At 36.8% G+C, this 19,713-nt stretch overlaps 2 protein-coding genes across 2 annotated transcripts; one reads left to right on the top strand and one right to left on the bottom strand.

Moving 5' to 3' along the window:
* The first annotated feature begins 1,126 nt into the window (after positions 1 to 1,126).
* Positions 1,127 to 8,268, top strand: LOC128993548 (ER membrane protein complex subunit 7). Its single transcript, XM_054417519.1, has 4 exons — positions 1,127 to 1,434; positions 2,458 to 2,716; positions 7,303 to 7,377; positions 7,921 to 8,268. The coding sequence occupies exons 1-4, from the start codon at positions 1,235 to 1,237 to the stop codon at positions 8,059 to 8,061; spliced, it is 675 nt and encodes a 224-aa protein (XP_054273494.1). The 5' UTR covers positions 1,127 to 1,234; the 3' UTR covers positions 8,062 to 8,268.
* Positions 8,269 to 9,332: 1,064 nt separating this feature from the next.
* LOC128993259 (pre-rRNA-processing protein TSR1 homolog) lies at positions 9,333 to 18,127 on the bottom strand. The gene is made up of 12 exons (XM_054417045.1): positions 17,900 to 18,127; positions 17,416 to 17,677; positions 17,042 to 17,258; positions 16,075 to 16,275; positions 14,748 to 14,936; positions 13,964 to 14,126; positions 13,148 to 13,345; positions 12,563 to 12,789; positions 11,950 to 12,213; positions 11,646 to 11,756; positions 10,747 to 10,954; positions 9,333 to 9,885 (listed from the first exon to the last, which is right to left on the bottom strand). Exons 1-12 carry the CDS (start codon positions 18,012 to 18,014, stop codon positions 9,728 to 9,730), a joined length of 2,313 nt encoding a protein of 770 aa, XP_054273020.1. The 5' UTR covers positions 18,015 to 18,127; the 3' UTR covers positions 9,333 to 9,727.
* Between the last annotated feature and the right edge of the window lie 1,586 nt (positions 18,128 to 19,713).

The following is a 19,713-nucleotide window of genomic DNA, read 5'->3' as shown; positions in this document are numbered from 1 at the left end:
ATGGTGTTCCGCCCCGCTTCTAGGAAAACAGTAACATTAAATTACCTTAAGACAAGAGGAGTCCACTCCCCGCGCCTAGGAAAACCCAGTTTAAGAAAAGTGACTAGTATTTTAGTGGTGTGAAACTGGACCCAACAGTCCTTCCTTGAAAATATTGGGCTTTTGCTTTTGAAATAAATTGAATATTGGCTGTTGCCTGGATAAGAAACAGCTGATCTCAGTCTGTAAACAAGCTACAGGTACATTGATGGTTCAAAACTAACCCAGTAAGTTGTCTTTAATAATTGGACTTTAAAATTTAAATACATGTACACTGGCATTGGCTCTAGTCGGAGACCGTTTTACACATACTTTAGGCTATAATTGCGGTATAATCGCATAGCTTAATGCCATTGGTGATTTGTTGGATTTGAACCCTGGATTTCAGGAACTGAAGCCTCGCGCTACAATCACGAATACTAGAAGAGACCTTTTCTTCTAAAAATATAAAAAAATAAAAGAAATATGTTTCTAGTATTCGTGGCTACAATCAATGGAATGGCGGGCGAACCAAACCAGCCACCAATTATCATTCATTGGGCCCCGTTCCCGTTGGGCCCTTACATTGAGCACCTGATTGAGAATCAGCTGGTTTCATTATGCAACCAAGCTTCAAATATTAATCACAATCTTTAAAATGAACTAATTATGTATGTTTTAAACCAACTGGAAAAATAATACAGTTTATAATGAGTAAACTTGTTGATTAGTCTACATAGAAGGTGGTCATCATACTGGTCAACGACATGATGGAAGGAAAAAACATAGGTGTGCCATTCATTGCCGTCATTTGCTGACGTCACCCAGTTCGCAAACAAAAAAAGCACCTGATTGTATTGTCATATACGGATACATTTGTTTTGATTGGATTGTGATTGTTTTTATATATTTACTAAAAAATGGTGAATGGTGTTTTCAATCTGGGTGACGTCACAATATGACGGGAAAAGCATACCTATGTTTTTTCTTTCCACCGTTGGTCAACGAAAATTTAGCTGTTTAATGATATTACTCTATGTCTCTAACGTCTAAATGTCGTCTTCTGTTTCACTGTTTCTGCTTTCTGTTTCTGTTCTGTCACTCGCTGTTCGACTGCTTGCTAGATTACGAATACAGAGGGATGATCTGATCTGATATTGTTTATTGAATCTTTATCGTTGCTCTAGGTCTAGTTTGTGTTAAATTTATAGACGATATGTATTTTACATTGCTGTGCACTCTATTACTATCAGGACTTATTTCAATTAATGGATACGAAGTCTCAGAAGCAAACAGCAATGATCTCTACGAAATTGAAGGCAAATTGTTTCCACTGGAGAGCTTAAATCCCAACCCTAATTGGATTGCAGAGACACGAGTTATTACCAAAGGAGGGCAACACATGGGGTTTTTGAGGTAAGGGTATGATAAATATTTTAGTCCAAAGTCCTTGTCCTGAACCCCAGCCGCCTTTACTTAGGTAGGCTAGCCTAGATCATCTGACTAGGCCTCTAGGCTTTGGTCAGCTAAGGGGTGATTGCCAATGTCTAGTCCGCAATTGGAGCTAGCCACGGCTAGTTATCCACAGTTAGCCTATATGTGCATCTTACTCAGGGAATTAAACTTAATGTTAACATTTTGGGTAGACTTCCGTATCTGTTGTCAAAAACAACCGAATGAAGATATCGATTGATATATCGAATGAAACAATCAAATAATCGATATTTTCATTCGGTTGTTTTTGACAACAGATAAGTTACGGAAGTCTAGCCTACCCAAAATTTTTGTAGCAATCTTCTCAGGGATTTCCAGATAAAATCCATTCATGTCAGAACAATACGTAACTGATGTGTTGAAAAGGATAACATTTAGTAAAGCTGTTAAAAAATATCTAGACTATCGTTGGTGCCTTATTTAAGTTATTAGTAAGTTATCATGCTATCTTTCTAACTAGGCCTAATGCAAAATTGCAAAACCATTAGACAGTTCAATGTTCCTAGTTGAACATTTACCTAGGCTTAAGTTAGGCCTATGCCCATTAGTGATTTCCTTACCTGGATCAGTTTTATTTCTGTTTATCTGCCCAAAAGTATAATTTTGGGTTATTTTAATCATTTTATTTGTCAGAGTAAGATTAAGAAGACTAAAAAATAATGTCTCTGCGTTCATATAGGTAGTATTTAACTTACCCTACCTACAATGTTACTACAAGCCCTCCTGGAACATTGTAGGTAGGGTAAGTTAAATACTACCTATATGAACGCAGAGACACTATTTTTTAGTCTTCTTAATCTTACTCTGACAAAGAAAATGATTAAAATAACCCAAAATTATACTTGCACTTTTAAGTAACTAGCTTCTGACTTCCAACACATTCATCACATGTAAAGTAGGCTACAGCTGGATTGTTTCGATTTTACCATTGTGGCAATTTTTCAGGGATGATGGAAGCTTTGTCATTCACAATGTGCCATCTGGATCTTATGTGCTGGAAGTGATAAGCCCAAATTACACGTATGAGCCTGTCAGGGTTGAAATTAACTCTAAAGGGAAGTTGCGTGCTAGAAAGGTGAACTACATTCAGACGTCACAAGTAGTGCCGGTGCCTTATCCTCTGAAGTTAAAGCCCCTTGGGGTCACACGATACTTCTACGTCAGGGAGCAATGGAGGGCCACTGACTTCCTGTTTAACCCAATGGTATGGATATGTGCCTAAGTTTTTTTCTATTAGTATTACTCAGAAATGTATATCATAAATTGGAAATACCGGCTGCACTTAAGTTAACGTCCTACACTCATTCAAATTAAAAATATCGATATATAGATTATTCGATTATTTCACTTGGTCAGTTAGGTTAGGTTAACAACAACAAACAACAATAACTTAACAAACTTAAATAATATCGATTGAAATAATCAATATATTGATCGATATTTACTTTAGAATGAATGTAGGACGTAAACTAAAGTGCAGCCGAAATACCAACTTGTACTAAGTTAAACAGTCATGGATTAGGCCTAACTTACAACAACAAAATATTGTTTCACTCCACAAACTGTTAGAATTACCTTAATCATTTCTAGCCTATTCAACTAAAATTTCATTGTATGTTGGATCGACCTCTTAAGTGTTAAATAATAAACAAGGTTTACTGTCAGATTGATCCATTGAGAACATAAGCCACAACCTAAACCATTATTTGGTAATTTTTGTGGTAGTCAATTTTAATGACATTTCCGCACATATTTTCACATTTAACTTTGTGAAGCTGGGTAGCTGAGTTTTTATTGTGCTTGCCTTGTAATCAAAAGGTTGCCGGTTCGATCACCTGAGAAAAGTCAGTACCTTTTTTGATGGCTTGAAACTGGGCCTTGCTGTCCTTGATCATTGGGCTTTTAGTAAATGATCTTGACTGATGAAACAGCTGATCTTAGTCAGTAACAAAAGCTATACAGATCAGCTTACTCCGTTCTACACTCTGACTCGCCTTGCATATACGTATTCTGCTTAAAATAGGAACCCAATTGTGTCAAAGAATTGATGATATTTTTAATCCATAACTTCCTTTGCTAACATTAAAAATCCTAACTTAATGCAAAAAAACTCCTTGATTCAAAAAAAAAAATCATTGTTAGGATCTAAGTTTTTATTTCTTAGGGTAACTAATTGAAAGATTTTTTTTTTTTATTTGGAGTCGCGCTGAGAATATGAAAAGATTTATTTTATGGACCTACCTGTGTTAGTCTACACACTACACTTTTGCAAAACCAAGGCAATTATTAGGTAGTAATAAATAAAATAAAATAGGCAAATAGCATTTTTTGTGGTTTAGATTTTGTTATTTTTTACATTACCTTCCCATTTCATTTCATGACCCATATTTACCACTTAAATTTAATATTCTAAGTCTAAGTTCATGAGCTTATGTAATTATAACTTAATTCTATACATATGGCAAGATGTAGGACAAAATAAATTACTAGGTGGCGTTCGCAGAGGCATCCACAAAATTGAGCGGAGTCATCAAGGTTTTATATTATATTGTTTTGGTCATACTGCAGTAATACCAGTCGTTTTTAATGCATGCGTTGCGGGTCTAAAGTAGCAATTTTACTCTTTAGGAAGTAAAAAAAGTTTTTATCCTCTATGGAGTAAAAATAGTTTTTATCCTCTATGGAGTAAAAATCAGCTGTTGTCAACTCAGTTGTAAATTTCTATTTTAAACGATTGCATGTATCGAAATATGTATCGATTCGTGCTTCGAAATTATTTTAACCTACAGTCTACAGTCTCTTCCCAAAGCGTTTTAGCTTTGCAGATACACCATTCCCACACTCAACATGCTCACCTTTACTACTTCCTTCACCACCCCCTACGTCGTGGACCTATTTCCCTCTCTTCCCATAACATTTTAGGATTGCAGATATATTATATGTAATTGCCAAAGACAGTTCTCACACTCTGCACTGCAAGCCTTACCACTTCCTTCACCATTTCCTACGTCATAGACTTGTTTCCTTCCCTTCTCATAGCCTTTTTGGATTAAAGATACATCAAAATCTAACTGCCACAGACGGTTTTCACACTATGCTCATACTTTACTACTTCTTCCACCATTTTCTATGTCGTGGGGATGCTCCCATCCCTTCTCATAGCATTTCAGCATTGCAGATACATTAATTTAACTACAAAAACAGTTTCCAGTTCCCACACTCCACAGTCCACACTGCTCACCTTACTAATTCCTTCACCACTTCATACGTCTCTGACCTTTTCTCTCCCTTCCCATAGCATTTTATGATTGCAGATACCTTAATCTAATTGTCATAAACAGTTCCTATACTCCGGACAGCAAGCCTTGACTACTTCCTTCATCACTTCCTACGTCGCGGACCCGTTATCCTCCCTTTCCATAGCATTTTACGATTACAGATATCTTCATCTAATCGTCATAAACAGTTCCCACACTCCGGACTGCTCGCCTTTACTACTTCCTTCACCACTTCCTACGTGACGGACCTGTTTCCCTCCCTTCCCATAGCATCATAGGATTGCAAATGCCTTAATCTAATCGTCATAAACAGTTCCCACAATCCGGACAGCTTGCCTTGACTACCTCCTTCACCACTTCCTACATCGTGGACCAGTTTTCCTCCCTTCCCACAGCATTTTATGATTGCAGATACCTTAATCTAATCGTCATAAACAGTTCCCACACTCCGGACTGGTCGCCTTTACTATTTCCTTCACCACTTCATACGCCACGGACCAGTTTTCCTCCCTTCCCACAGCATTTTATGATTGCAGATACCTTAATCTAATCGTCATAAACAGTTCCAACACTCTGGACTGCTCGCCTTTACTACTTCCTTCGCCACTTCCTACGCCACGGACCTGTTTACCTCCCTTTCCGTAGCATTTTATGATTGCAGATACCTTAATCTTATCGTCATAAACAGTTCCCACACTCCGGACAGCTTGCCTTGACTACTTCCTTCATCACTTCCTACGTCGCGGACCCGCTATCCTCCCTTCCCATAGCATTTTATGATTGCAGATATCTTCATCTAATCGTAATAAACAGTTCCCATACTCCGGACTCCTCGCCTTTACTACTTCCTTCACCACTTCCTACGTGACGGACATGTTTCCCTCCCTTCCCATAGCATCATAGGATTGCAAATACCTTAATATAATGGTCATAAGCAGTTCCCACACTCCGGACAGCTTGCCTAGACTACTTCCTTCATCACTTCCTACATCGCGGACCCGTTTTCCTCCCTTCCCATAGCATTTTATGATTGCAAATACCTTAATCTTATCGTCATAAACAGTTCCAACACTCTGGACTGCTCGCCTTTACTACTTCCTTCGCCACTTCCTACGCCACGGACCTGTTTCTCTCCCTTTCCATAGCATTTTATGATTGCAGATACCTTAATCTAATTGTCATAAACAGTTCCCACACTCCGGACAGCTTGCCTTGACTACTTCCTTCATTACTTCCTACGTCGCGGACCCGTTTCCCTCCCTTCCCATAGCATCATAGGATTTCAGATACCTTAATCTAATCGTCATAAACAGTTCCCACACTCCGGACAGCTTGCCTTGACTACCTCCTTCACCACTTTCTACATCGTGGACCTGTTTTCCTCCCTTCCCACAGCATTTTATGATTGCAGATACCTTAATCTAATTGTCATAAACAGTTCCCACACTCCGGACTGCTCGCCTTGACTACTTCCTTCGCCACGGACCTTTTTCCCACCCTTTCCATAGCATTTTATGATTGCAGATACCTTAATCTAATCGTCATAAACAGTTCCCACACTCCGGACAGCTCGCCTTGACTACTTCCTTCACCACTTCCTACGTGACGGACATGTTTCCCTCCCTTCCCATAGCATCATAGGATTGCAAATACCTTTATATAATGGTCATAAGCAGTTCCCACACTCCGGACAGCTTGCCTTGACTACTTCCTTCATCACTTCCTACGTCGCGGACCCGTTTTCCTCCCTTCCCATAGCATTTTATGATTGCAGATACCTCAATCTAATCGTCATAAACAGTTCCAACACTCCGGACTGCTCGCCTTTACTACTTCCTTCGCCACTTCCTACGCCACGGAACTGTTTCCCTCCCTTTCCATAGAATTTTATGATTGCAGATACCTTAATCTAATTGTCATAAACAGTTCCCACACTCCGGACAGCTTGCCTTGACTACTTCCTCCATCACTTCCTAAGTCGCGGACCCGTTTTCCTCCCTTCCCTTATAATTTTTGGAATGCAGATACCTAAATCTAGTCGTCATAAACAGTTTCCACACTCCAGACTGTTCATCTTTAGTACTTCCTTTAACACTTCCTACGTCGCGGACCTTTAAGCTAGTGTCGTCATTTGATTATTTTATGATCCATACCACCGTTTATGTTCTAATATCTGTGGAATAATGCTATCAGCTATTTATTTATCTACTGTATTCAAAAGTCAACAGCTGATCATATGTCTTTGTTTATGTGTCAAATACCGCTTCCATAAGGATTACATTGAAACTTTGAGACCCAGTGGGGCGGATTCCTGAGAGTTATTTTTAACGCCATATAGATGTTGGCACTCACCGATATGATCTTTATCACCATCCAACATTTGAAAACGATTGATTCAGCCGTCTAGGAGGAGTTTGCGTATTACGAAATGCATAAAAGTCGACGTATAAGAGCTTCGCTCGCTCCGCTCAATAAACAAATTATCTAATGGATTTTAATATTCCCTTTACAGGTCCTGATGATGGTGTTGCCTTTGCTGCTTATCATGGTTCTTCCGAGAATGATGAACGATCCTGAAACTAGGAAGGTAGGTGTTACCTATTACCATAGGTACCTTATAGATTTGACATCCTTATGGATCAATTAAAGATTGTTTTATGGTTGTACCTATTTGATTTTCCAATATCTGTTAAATTTTTTTTATGTTTACCATTACAAGTCTCTCTGCCCGTGCTTTGAAACGGGATGAGAATACGGATAATAATGTAGTTCTTTAAATCTACTGTAAAAACAGTTACCTATTATTGGTTATAAAGGCAAATCTCAATTGCACAGTACTGCTTTGCGCTTATATTGTTGGTAACACATCTGAGTATATACGTTCTTTTATTATGAATCTTGTTAGGATAAAACTTAACGTAGTCTTTTTTTTCTGTCCACGCTGGTTGCATTTTTACAGGAGGAATTAAAGGAGGAAATACTTAAACGCTTTTAGGGAAAGTGGTACAAACTAATGTTGTGCGCTGGGAATTGGTCCCGTCCCTCCCCCAACAAAGTCGGAGACGGTCACTAGGGGCATCACATTTAAGAGGTATTTGTTCCTAGCCTAAGAACTTTGGTCCTGTTTCAGGAAATGGAGCAGTTGAACAACTTGGCCAAATACGACATGCCCGAGATGTCCGAAGTCATCACTTCGTTCTTCGGAGGATCGGACAAACAGAAACCAAAGTCTATCAAATCTGCGAAAAAGTCTAAACAGAACTCATCATAGTCCTAAATAGACTAGAGGGTTATTTGAATTTAATTAGAAATAATTTATAAAATGGAAATTGTATAGCTACAAAGACATTGAATTTAAATGACAAAATAGTATTGTTAATTTTATTTGTAAATATATGTAAATTTATAGTGTTACGCTTTATAAATTTGCACGTTGCATTTTTTCAACTTGTTAGTAAATCAAATTGTCATTTTGAAACTTGTTGCTGGATTGTGAGCATTTTTAATAGAATATTTTAACCTGTACACTGCATTGGGGGTGGGGCCTTGAACTTTGCCCTGACCCAGGAACCTTGGGCAAGAGAAGGCAAAGTAAGGGGGTCTCTAGGGGCCATATTGATGCAATTTTGGGTATCTAGGGGCCTTATTTTATTTTTTTTTTTTTCATGTGGGTTCTTTTCAAGGAACTATACAGGGGGAACAATGGGTTTTTCCAGTTTATGAACTTACATAGTTAATTTATATGAGTTTACAATTCATACTAAATATTTTCTATAATTTTATTTGTTTGTTACCTGTATAGTTCATAATTAATTGTGGATGCTCTACTAGTGATTTTCTACATTCTAAATTGTATGAACCCAATACATCTGCCTTGCTCATGATTAAGTACAATTTATCAAAAACAAAAAGTAATGCTTTTGTGATAAAAATCCTTTAACTCGATGACAAAGAGTTGTTTTCATGGAGTGGTTTCATTTTGTTGTGCTGGATATACAGTTTACCGGAAGGCCAGATGTTACTACCATTTATGTCCACAAAAATGACCATTGAACATATGAAAAGGAAACTTCATGCTTGATTTTGGAAAAGCAAGGAGGATTCCACTGGAACGAAACAAATACTATACATAATACCGCTTAAAAATTGCTGTGGTTTTTTATAGTTTACAAGAATGGATGTCAAACATCATAAATGTCTATTTTAAGATTATATTGTAAATTTAAAACCACGGAAAAAGAGAGTCATAAAAAATCATATGGATAAAGATAAAATGCTTTGTTACATGTTGTTTATACAATATTAAGGTTAGATTGTCATGAAAATTGTTACCACAATATCTACTATTGAAATAAACTAGAATAACTGGAGAACAAACTGTAGTTTATACCTTTGCCTCATAGTGTTCATGAGATTTTTTGTCTATGGATGGAGAGCTTTCATCTAGGCGCAGATATTTTTCTTTGTTATCATAGTAAAGGAATGTGGATATGAAATTTTAATAAAAGTAGTTTTTTAACTTTTATTTTAAAACAATAGGCTATGTACACATATCAGCATAACATACAAATAAAATATATTGTTTCTGGACAAAAATAAAAAAATTATGACTTAAATATGGCAATTCCTGATTATGCAAATATTGGATGAGATTTTTTAAAATTTACTTTCATAAATTCTAAATATTGATGCATGAATAAAACATCCTCAACTTGTGTAAAAATTATTAAAAAATAATCTTCAGTTAAAAAAACTTAACTTCCGTTTTGGTCTTGGACTGGAAAAAGCCTCCAATAAATTCAAGCGTATAATCTCAGAATATAAAGAAAAAAGAGTAATTGGCCCAAATGATGTGATACCAGGCTTCAATTACTGGTAATTTTAACAAAATCAACAGTTTGATTAGCTTAACAAACTATACATAGTCCACAAAATGATTAGCTTGTTTCCATCGATGTTGAAGCAGTGTCAGTTTTAAACTGGACGTCTGGGTCGAAAGTCCACTTGGGAAAGACTCGCTTGTAGAGATTCAAAAGAACTGTGTCCATAGACTTGAGCTGTCCGTCAAAAACACACTTCATGTGACCGTGCGTACCTGAAATTCATTTTTAACTTAAAATTGCAGATTTCACCACTAGAGCGTAATGTGACTCTTTTCCATACAAACTCAGACCGAGGCGAAGCCAAGGTCGGAAAAGGAATGAACGTTGAAAAGACTTCTATTACCCGTGTGATTAACTATATTTTTTGTCATATTACACTTTTATTCAAGCAAACCAAGTTTAGACAAAAAATACCTTTTATCTAAAGATATGCTCTCAAAATGACTTCCATCTGTTTTTCAATTCTGCTATTGTGAAAAAACAGCTGTTTCAAAAGGTATTGAATCATTAAATTTAATCTATTACGATAATTGTGTCCATTATACTATCTATGGTTATCAATATGTCAAACTCCAAATCGCCAATGGAATTTTATCTAAGTGATAATGCCACAACCTAGGTCTAGCCTGAAGTAGTGTGAAAAACAATCCCAGACTTGTGCCTAGCGCCTTAGTACCTTACTTAAATTCCTTAGGCTTACAGTGCAATAAACTGTTTTCCCACATCATTCATCTTAGATTCAATGTAAACAAATTTAAAAAAGAAAACAACACACAACAAATTCAAACAATTCAGTCGACAATGAACTAATTCAATTCTGTTCTTAGATTGAAAACAAATCGGTACAACCCATTAATTACAATAAAAGTTCATTCCCTATGGAGTAAAACAGATGACTCCCTAGGGTGAAAAGAGCTACTTTGAAGCAGAAACGCATGTCTGATAAATTCATCAACAAACAAGACATTCATGGCATGGATTCATGGCATCCGTTTAGAAGAGAACCAAGCAATAGCTTAGTTCACTACATCCGTCAAAATTAAATCTATTTCAAACAAATTTATAATACACACCTAGGGGTTCCTTTATGTGTCCTCGACGACCGAATTTGGTCCTCAGCTCAACAGGCTTAAACCAGTTGATATCTTCACGGTTGAAGAACATGAAGCGAACGACGGCCGAGCGTTTGTGGATCTTGAAGGGATGTCCGCTTAGCACAGCTCTCTTGATTACAATACGATCTGGGTTGACGGATAGAACATTTCCCGTTGCAACCAGCACCTGAAATACAATATATCATGGCTATCGAAAAGTCGTTGAATTATAAGGTTGAACAATTTATCATTCACCACGCCCATTAAAATATTTAACAGTTTGTAAGTTAATGGTATAACCTTTCCTGTTGCTTATTAGCTTGTCAAATTTCCTTTGAACAATCCACAATTTATTGACCTGTAGAATTCCTTTTGTTACCATTTTCCATAGCATTAAGAAACATACCCTTGACTCAGAAAACCTGCTGACTAAGTGTTTTTCATGTATCTGATTGGATTTCCACCAAAATATGCCATTAAAATTGTCAGATTTATTTCCTATTTTACATAATTTTAAATGAGTATACTTTAATACTTTCTTATTAAATGGCGACCATACAAAGTAGGTATTTTAAGCCAAGTATGAATGGAGATGAGTGTAGGATTTGTATGATGTAGGATGAGTACTTCGGTTTGCTGCTACAGGGTAGGTGATAAAGTGATTTTTATTAAAAAATGGTTATAGCTAAGTATGAAATAAACAAATCTTATCAAAATACATCCCTAAAGAAGCAAACACATCCCTATGGAAGACAATTTTATTTTGGTTAACTAGTAAAAACTATTATGTATTCCAGGAGTAGGCCTATCATAGCACTATTAAAATATAAATTCATATAATTTATACCAGGACATTGATTTAATGATTTTTAACTTACCTGTGAACCATCTTTCTTCTCTTTGAAAGCCAGGACGGAAGCCGGAGGGAAGATAATTGGAGCGTACATGGTGGCTACCACTGTGGCTTCGGGTTGGAAGAACCTCTCGTACTGCGGAAAATTTAACTTGGTTAATAAAGTATTTACAGACTTACGAATTATATATAGATATTTATCATCACACATTCAGCTGTATTGTATAGTAGGCTAAGGAAACAACTGGGCGTATTTTAACCCAACGATGGAGTGTGGAATGTATTGAGATATTTTTGTTGTCGAGTAAATCTAATCCAGCTTCACATACCTTGTGCTTAGCACCGTTGGTGTGTTGGCTGAAAATCGGCGCTGCTCGGAATCTGCGATAGCCACACTGGAAGACAAGTGACTCTTTAGATTGTATTGGCTCGTCATACCGCAGCACTGCCGGCCGCCTCAGCGCGACATTGACGACAGACATCTTCTGTTCGTGAGGCAACTGCCCGTACATCACTAGCGGTTGATTTCCGAGACGAGAGGCGAACAACTCTTCTGGGACGGATTTGATATACACCGTGATGTACCATCCCGCCTGCAATAGAGAGGGAAGTTCAGGGATATATGGTTACATAAGATTTTTATAGGATTGCATAGATGGGAGCAAGTTACTTCCTTGCAATTTTTAGCTTCTAGGGGATTTTTGGTTTTTGGTTGACAAAAATTGAGTGCAAATAAGTTTGGATAACAATCTTCACAATCTCAGTCACAGTAAAATAATTTAACATTACAATTTAAAAAATCACATTAATATATTCTTTAAACTCATTTGATGAGTATGTATTTTGGAACCAAACAGTAAGATCAAATACAACTAACACAATAAATCCATCTAAGACATTTTTGTTAGTTTGAAAAATATACTTTTGTAGCATAAAACTCACCCAGGCATCATAATCTGCTTCTTCTCTTTCCTTCAAAACCCTTTTCTTGGTCTTGTCGAAGTTCTGGAACTGGAATATCCGAGCGTAGTCACTGGGTAAGTTCTCCTTAGTGTCCCAAGGAGAAGTTCTGAAGGATTTGAGTCCTCTATATTTCTGGAATCTCACTCTTGCCGGAGTATCCATAGGAGTGTCTACCTCATCCGGAAACATCTGATCCATTTTGGACTCTGAAAAAATCATTGCACGATTTTTGGAACTGTTAATAAAATGTTTAATAGGCAAACGTCAACAATACGTGGATGTATGGAATTTATACGTTAGGATGTCCGATAGCTTTGGTCTCTACATGGTGATGATGTGATTTTGATAATTTGGTGGCAACGTATTTCAATGAGGATAGTAACACAGCAAAGAGTGAGCAAAAGTTATATGAAGAGAAACTGATCCTAAAACATGAATTTTTTTGTCTGAAATATTTTTTTTAACATAACTTATCACCAGTTATCAAACACAGAATAAAATGTCTTAAAATTTACAATAAGATGTCAACTTGCAGTATTCATAGTCTATAATGTGTAGCCCAACCTTTTATCTTGCGCAGCGCTTCTTGTTCCTCCGTCTCGTCGTGTTCCTGGTCGTACTTGTCTGTTGCTACAGGAGCCTCGGAAGTGACTGTCATCGTCTCCGCCTCTTCTCCCTCCTCAGACTCCTCCTCGGACACACATTCCATCCCCTCCACTTCTTCTTCTGACTCCTCCTCATCGTCATCACTCTCCATCTCCTCTGTAACAGTTTAAAGTTTATTATACCCTAGTTATTTTTCTACAATATTTGAAGATAGGCCAAAAATAAAACATGATTTTCCTTTCTTTCTCACTATGATTTTCCAGTTTTTCCTTTACTACAAAAGTGCATCAAATGTAAATAGAAGGAAAAACAAAAAAAAACAGATAGTTTGTCAGGTTACATTTTGCCAACCTTTGATTGATGTAATTTCAGTCTCCAAAAGAAAGAAAACAAGAACTCAAGTTTTTGGCCATACAAATTCAGAATACAAAGTATGAAATTCTTTCATTGAGACAAAAATAAAAGAAGAAAAAACAAAGCTTGTATTTTATCCTGCAATGTTTCTTTAGAGAATATAGTGAAGAGAGATATCTCTGGTCCAAAATAGGACAAAATATTATGTTGTTGTACTGTTTGACAAAGTTAACTCTATACCGTACCGGTACATTTTTAATTAGGCCTACACTTCAATACCCAACAGAAAAATATGAGTTTTCACAAAAAATTGCAAAAGAAAAACATTTAAGATATTTTTATTAACAGGCCAGTTTTGGACACTGGTCAACTAGCTCCGGATATTTCAAATATTCTACTCTAGTTTAACTAAAGTCTTACCCGCGTCACACTCGGGAATCCAAGCCGCTTGATAGTCAGACATGCCGGCCGGCACCCGCTTCACCAGTTTGATTCTCTCTTCCGCTTCCGCCATTTCCTCCTCCGTAGGCCAAGTCTGCTCAGCGTCCATCGGGTCTGGAATATTCTCTCTGTCAAGAGATTCCTGTGCAAACCATATAGTTAATGTAGATGTCATAAAAATTATGAATTATTACATGAATTTCAATTTAGAAGGATTTGATGGGTTGAACTAAAGAGTCTAAAACAAGTAATCATTAAAAGTACTAATATAAGTTCAGTAGGTCACAGAAACAATAGTGGAACCAAGAGAAAACATGTTTATGAAACAAATATCATGTAGATGCAAACTGTGGTGTGACCAAGCATCCAATGGGCTTCCAATCATTGCCTGGCCAACAGGTTTCTAGAGGGTGGAGGTCCACTCTCTAAGGTAAAATGACCTTACTGCATTTTCCTGTGGTAAAAAAGGGCCTGCCATCCTGTCCAAATATGAGAAATTAAATGCTTAGGAATACATTAAGAAAGGAGGAATGGGTACCAATAAACTTGATATTTTGTCCCTACACGGGGTTTCTTCATTGGAAACAAACTGAATTGCAGAACTGTCTAGTTTATTGTGTTGTGGACGTTTTTTAGTGGGTTTTCAACTAACTGAAACAATTCTTAAGCAAGTTATTTGTGTATCCATTCTTACTTTCCTAATTTATTCCTAAGCCAAATGACTTTTCCTCCAAAACTAAAATTAAACGCTAGAACTTTCTACCTGTTTCTTAGGATCAGCATACACCGATGGAGCTGATCCCACCATGCAGCCTTTAATGATGTGAGGATCTTCATGGGAGTCTATTCGGCTCATCTGGAAATCGCCCCAGCCCGCTACGTGGACCAGAGAATTCACGGACAGATTCTGCCCTCTAAGATACCCAGTCAGCTTCACAGTACCTGCTGACCCCTGCAAAAGTTATTACCGGTACATCAATATACCCACCGTAGCAAACCACCAGACTAAAGAACAAATTTAAAGTTAAAAGCCAGCAATGTTAAATTGATATGCAAGCGTCTACATACATTTGACATAAAAGTATTCATCAGGATAATATATTTCAAATTGTACAGAAAATTGACAAACAGAAAAGTGAAAATAATTGGAACAGTTGCTCCTCAATAGTTACATCAGTTATTGCTGGAGAATCACAATGCAACTAATTTCGAGAGATGCACCTGGGTTAGCCAACAGTAAACTGGTATAAGTCTTCAAGTCTAATTTTAGCTCTGTCTGTCGGTTATATTTGTTGTCACAAAGTTGCAGGTACAGTTGATAATGTAGAAAGATAAAAATAAGAAGCAAACGCTCAAACTCAAAACCACAACTTAAAGTAATACAGCATTAGACCTATTCAATATTACCAATCAGTCTTTATGTGTTTTTGTAAAGGACTCTGGGGCAGAATAGGATTGATTGTGTTTCTGATAGCAAGAATAGACACACCTGTCAGTGTGTCTTCTGTATAGGAAACACATTTATATTCATATAATAAATGTGTTTCTAAACAAAATAAACACAATTCTGTTAAGTATTTCCTATTGTGAATAATCACCCACTGCACAGGTAAGCCTGCTTTTTATATAAAAAAAGACATGCTCTTTAAATATATATATAAACAATCCAATTGCCCTACTTTCATAGGAAGCAAAAAGTCTGATCATACTCTTAAAGGTATCCTACGAGTTTTAAAGTTCTCAATACAAGGCTTGTCATTGGATTGAAGCTAGAAGCTGGAGCTCAGTTTGAGTGAAACTAAAAATAAAATTTAGAGAGCGCAGCAAACTACTGTCTATTCCTCATTTATACTTAACTCCTTTCTGGTTGCTCTTAGATTTCAGTCACGGAATCATTATTAAATCAGATTTATTGTTTGTCGCCTGAGAACAGGATCAAATTACAGATTCCAAAACATTGTGTAAACTTTTTTTGCTACTTGTTATGATGGAAAAGATCGTCAATATAGGTACTTCTAGATAACGGAAACCTGATATTTTATCAACTTTTAACCTTTCCGAAATTTCCACCACTTGCATTAAAGGCTCACCTGTTCATTAGGCACGTATTCCACTTTCTCCGCCAGCAAGTGAGGGCGATTGTCACGCTGGATCACTCGTCTCAGTTTCTGACTGCACACCTTCCTCAGTACCAACAGCGAGTCACTCTCCTTCTCCAACATCATCACCTTCTCGTCCGGCAGCCATCGGTTGATCGACTTCTGCAATTGCATCTTTGCAGCTTGGTGTTTCTGCAAATGAAACGTGTCTACAGAAAAATATTTTCAAAAGATAGTGTGTAGACACTGTATATGTTTGTTTAATATCACATTCTTCAATTCAAGACTGAAGTTTGAATCTTGGTTTTTAGCAGTAGGCCTACCTAGTTGATAATCTAAATAGATTAGTGGTCTTTGGAAAATTGCTAGTTGAAGTTATGAGTATGACTAAAAACTACCTGTATAGCTGGTTTGATACTATAATTTCCAGTCGACGGTTGGGGAAATGGCTATGACTAATTCAAATTTTATTTACAGGAGAAATAAAACCGTCATCTTTAATAAAAAGTTACTGTACATGATATCAAACCTATCTCACTCTAGTAGCCTACTCATCTTATATAGACCTTTGTCATGTCCAAAATACCTTTTATGAGGTTTATATTTTTCCCTTGTACTGAACAATCAATGATCTAGCTGTGGCAGATCTCATAAACGTAGTTTTTATCACAAAACTTGAATCTTTAAAACCTTCTAGTTCAGACTTAATTAGTTGTCACAGGTTTTCCACTTGAAATTTATCAACACCTTGGTCATTCTTGTAAGTATGGCTCATCCAATGCTTTACGTTCCACGCAAAGGTCTGAGACTGATGTTGGCAGACAAATTCAAGGTTAAAAGAGACAGCAACCTCTTAAAAAAGAAACTAGGTAAGTTTACTTTTCACTTAGAACCATTAAGTTACCCAAAATCCTTAAGAAACATCTAGATTAACATTCTCACCAGATGTGATCAGTACCTTGACGGGCAAGCTGGATAAGTTGACTGCTGCAGTGTTAGTGGAGGGGAGACCTTGAGCTAGCGCAGCTGTCAACAGCAACTCTCCCGTAGCATCGATGCCCTCGGTAGACACAAGAAACAGCACCGAGTCTGCCACCTTGAGGTAGTCAAGCACGTCTAAGACGTTCCCACTGTTGCATTCCGCAAGTGTAAATCTCTTCCCGAACCTGGGCATCCTGGAGGGATACAGTTTATGATCATTTCCTTGTTAATTAGTGTTCTTATTCAATTTGTACAGTTGTTACTTCTTAAATTGGACATACGTTTGTTTACATGTGATAACAAATTGTAATGAATTTATACCTTGTTTTAATATTATAAGAAAAAAATTACCCAACATGGAGATGTGTTTCAGCGGTATAAGAGACAACCGCCTGACTGTCAACATTTTTAAAGAGTTCCAAAATGGGAGCTGTCTTCAAGTTGATATTGAGAGGTACTAAGGCAATAAGAAACGGAGGCTCATTGACATCCCTCACTCTCATCATGGACTCCTGGCGCTTCTTGTGTCGCATCTGAACAGCCATGTTACGTCTTTCCTTTCTGTTGAGTTCACGCTTAGCTTTCTGACTGACAGCCTTGGCCATGGTTCGCCCTGGAAATCATTGATAATACATCATTATTTAAAAAATAAATTGTATTTTTACATGAACTATGTTTTCATGAAAATTAAGCCTATCATATTGGTTTTTCAACTTACTAAAATTATTAACTCAACCTAATAAAAAGAGTTGTGTTTTAGGAATAGTGTTGAATATTATTGTAACATATTATTAACTTTGAGGCTTAATTAATGTTATTTTTGTTGCAAGCATACCTTTTTTCAATGATTCCAGGGCTCCTTTGCTTTTGTGTCTTCCATGCTTGTGAGTCTTATTCTGTTGTTTTAAGGCCCCGGGTCTATGGGTTTCTTGAGTAGTATCAATAGCCATGTTTTAAATTTTAAACAAATTTTTTGGAACAAATCATGCAAAGGTAACTTTTAGTTTAGGAAACTTTGTCAATTCAACAAACCATGCAAACACTGACATAACCTAAAACGAAAACCTTACGACCTTCTAGTCGAAGGGGGAGGTGCAGCTGTCGCGCATGCGCACAAGCACTGCTATGCTGTCAGTGTCACTGTTATTTGCACAGTTAGCATTGTTAGCAATAGTAAACTTTTGGTTCCGTTAGTAAACCGTTTTGTAACCGTTATAGCTGTTTGCAGGTTTGTAAAGTTCTCCAAACCACAGGCTGAGGCTGGCACTAAAGCCGTGAAGCATTAGGTCTCTTTCTAGCTAGGGCTAGGCTAGAATTATATTGCTAACCATTTAGTGGTGGATTTTATTATTATTTTCGTTTAGGCCTATATTACCATAGACAAAAAGAATTATTTTTGTCTATGATATTACTTGCTAATAGTAATTAGGATGTGTTGGTTTACATTATTTTTACACCCTTTATAGCTTAAATCCTCAAAGCTATCCGCTAATCTGTGAGAATGTTAAAATGTAGGCCTAGGTCAAATAGAGGCCTAGCCAAAAACTAGGCTAGAAATTATGGCTATGAGATCCGCATTCTCATCTAAAGTAAAGTAAGAGTAGGTACATAGGCCTACCTACACAAATAAGATTTAAAATACAAACTAAAATACTAGGCTCGATTATCGTTGGCAAAAAGGCAGCATTTAACTTAGCCTATTTAAAAGTTTTTGTGCTTTATAGATGTGTATTACCGTAACCGTACCACACTAGCTGTTATACCCAGCCACTCTCCTACACACTGTTATAGCCCTTTAGTATTACGGACAGCTTTGTCATCATTCAAATCTCTCTATTTCTAAATGGCTTTTAGTAAATATAATCTAAAATTACGCCGAAGAAAGTAGTTACATTAATTACAAGTTTTACATTCAATATTAAAAATTAATCGAAGTTAACATAACTCATCCACATCCATGGTCTAAGTTAGTACCTTTAAACTTAACTCGAAGTTCGAGGTTGTGAAAGGAAACAAAACAAACAAACCAAAATAATATCTGTCAAACTGAGTGAGTATGCGTGGCAATTCCGTTAACGGTTACAACGTTACAAGGTGTAGTGACCGGGAACGGGAAGTAACGCAATAGGTTCTCAAAACTGCTACTGCTACTTTGAAAATAACAACAGTGACAGCTTGTGCGCATGCGCGACATCTGCACCTCCCCCTTCGACTAGAAGGTCGTAAAACCTTAAGCAAGTGTCGTCGTCGTCGTTGTCGTGGGTCTCTTCTGTTTTTTTCTTTTTCTTAGCCAAGGCTGTAGCTTTTTAAGTATCCATGCAGTCCCAAGGTACACTTAAATGTGGTTGTTTCCTGGATATCGATTGAGTTAATATGTCATTTTTCATGTTTAATATTTTTATTACAATTTGGGTCAGCTTTTGGTTTTGTTAGAAAGCACAATTTGGTAACGCAGAATGTATTAATTAAAAGCCTTCAAAGTAAAAAAAATACAGAAATTACTTTTAAAAAACAAATATAATTCGAATTAAAATAATCAAAACTGCATGAACAATAACACACTCCAAATATTTAAGTTAGTACATTGTAAAAGCATGATATGTAAAAGCATGGTAAAAGATCCCTCTTCCTCTTTCAGAATCCAAATTT

Source organism: Macrosteles quadrilineatus, unplaced genomic scaffold, assembly GCF_028750875.1.
Source record: "Macrosteles quadrilineatus isolate MER2022 unplaced genomic scaffold, UCM_ALF_1.0 Scaffold_4__1_contigs__length_99947679, whole genome shotgun sequence".
NCBI lineage: Eukaryota > Metazoa > Arthropoda > Insecta > Hemiptera > Cicadellidae > Macrosteles > Macrosteles quadrilineatus.
This window is presented reverse-complemented; position numbering and strand designations above follow the sequence as displayed.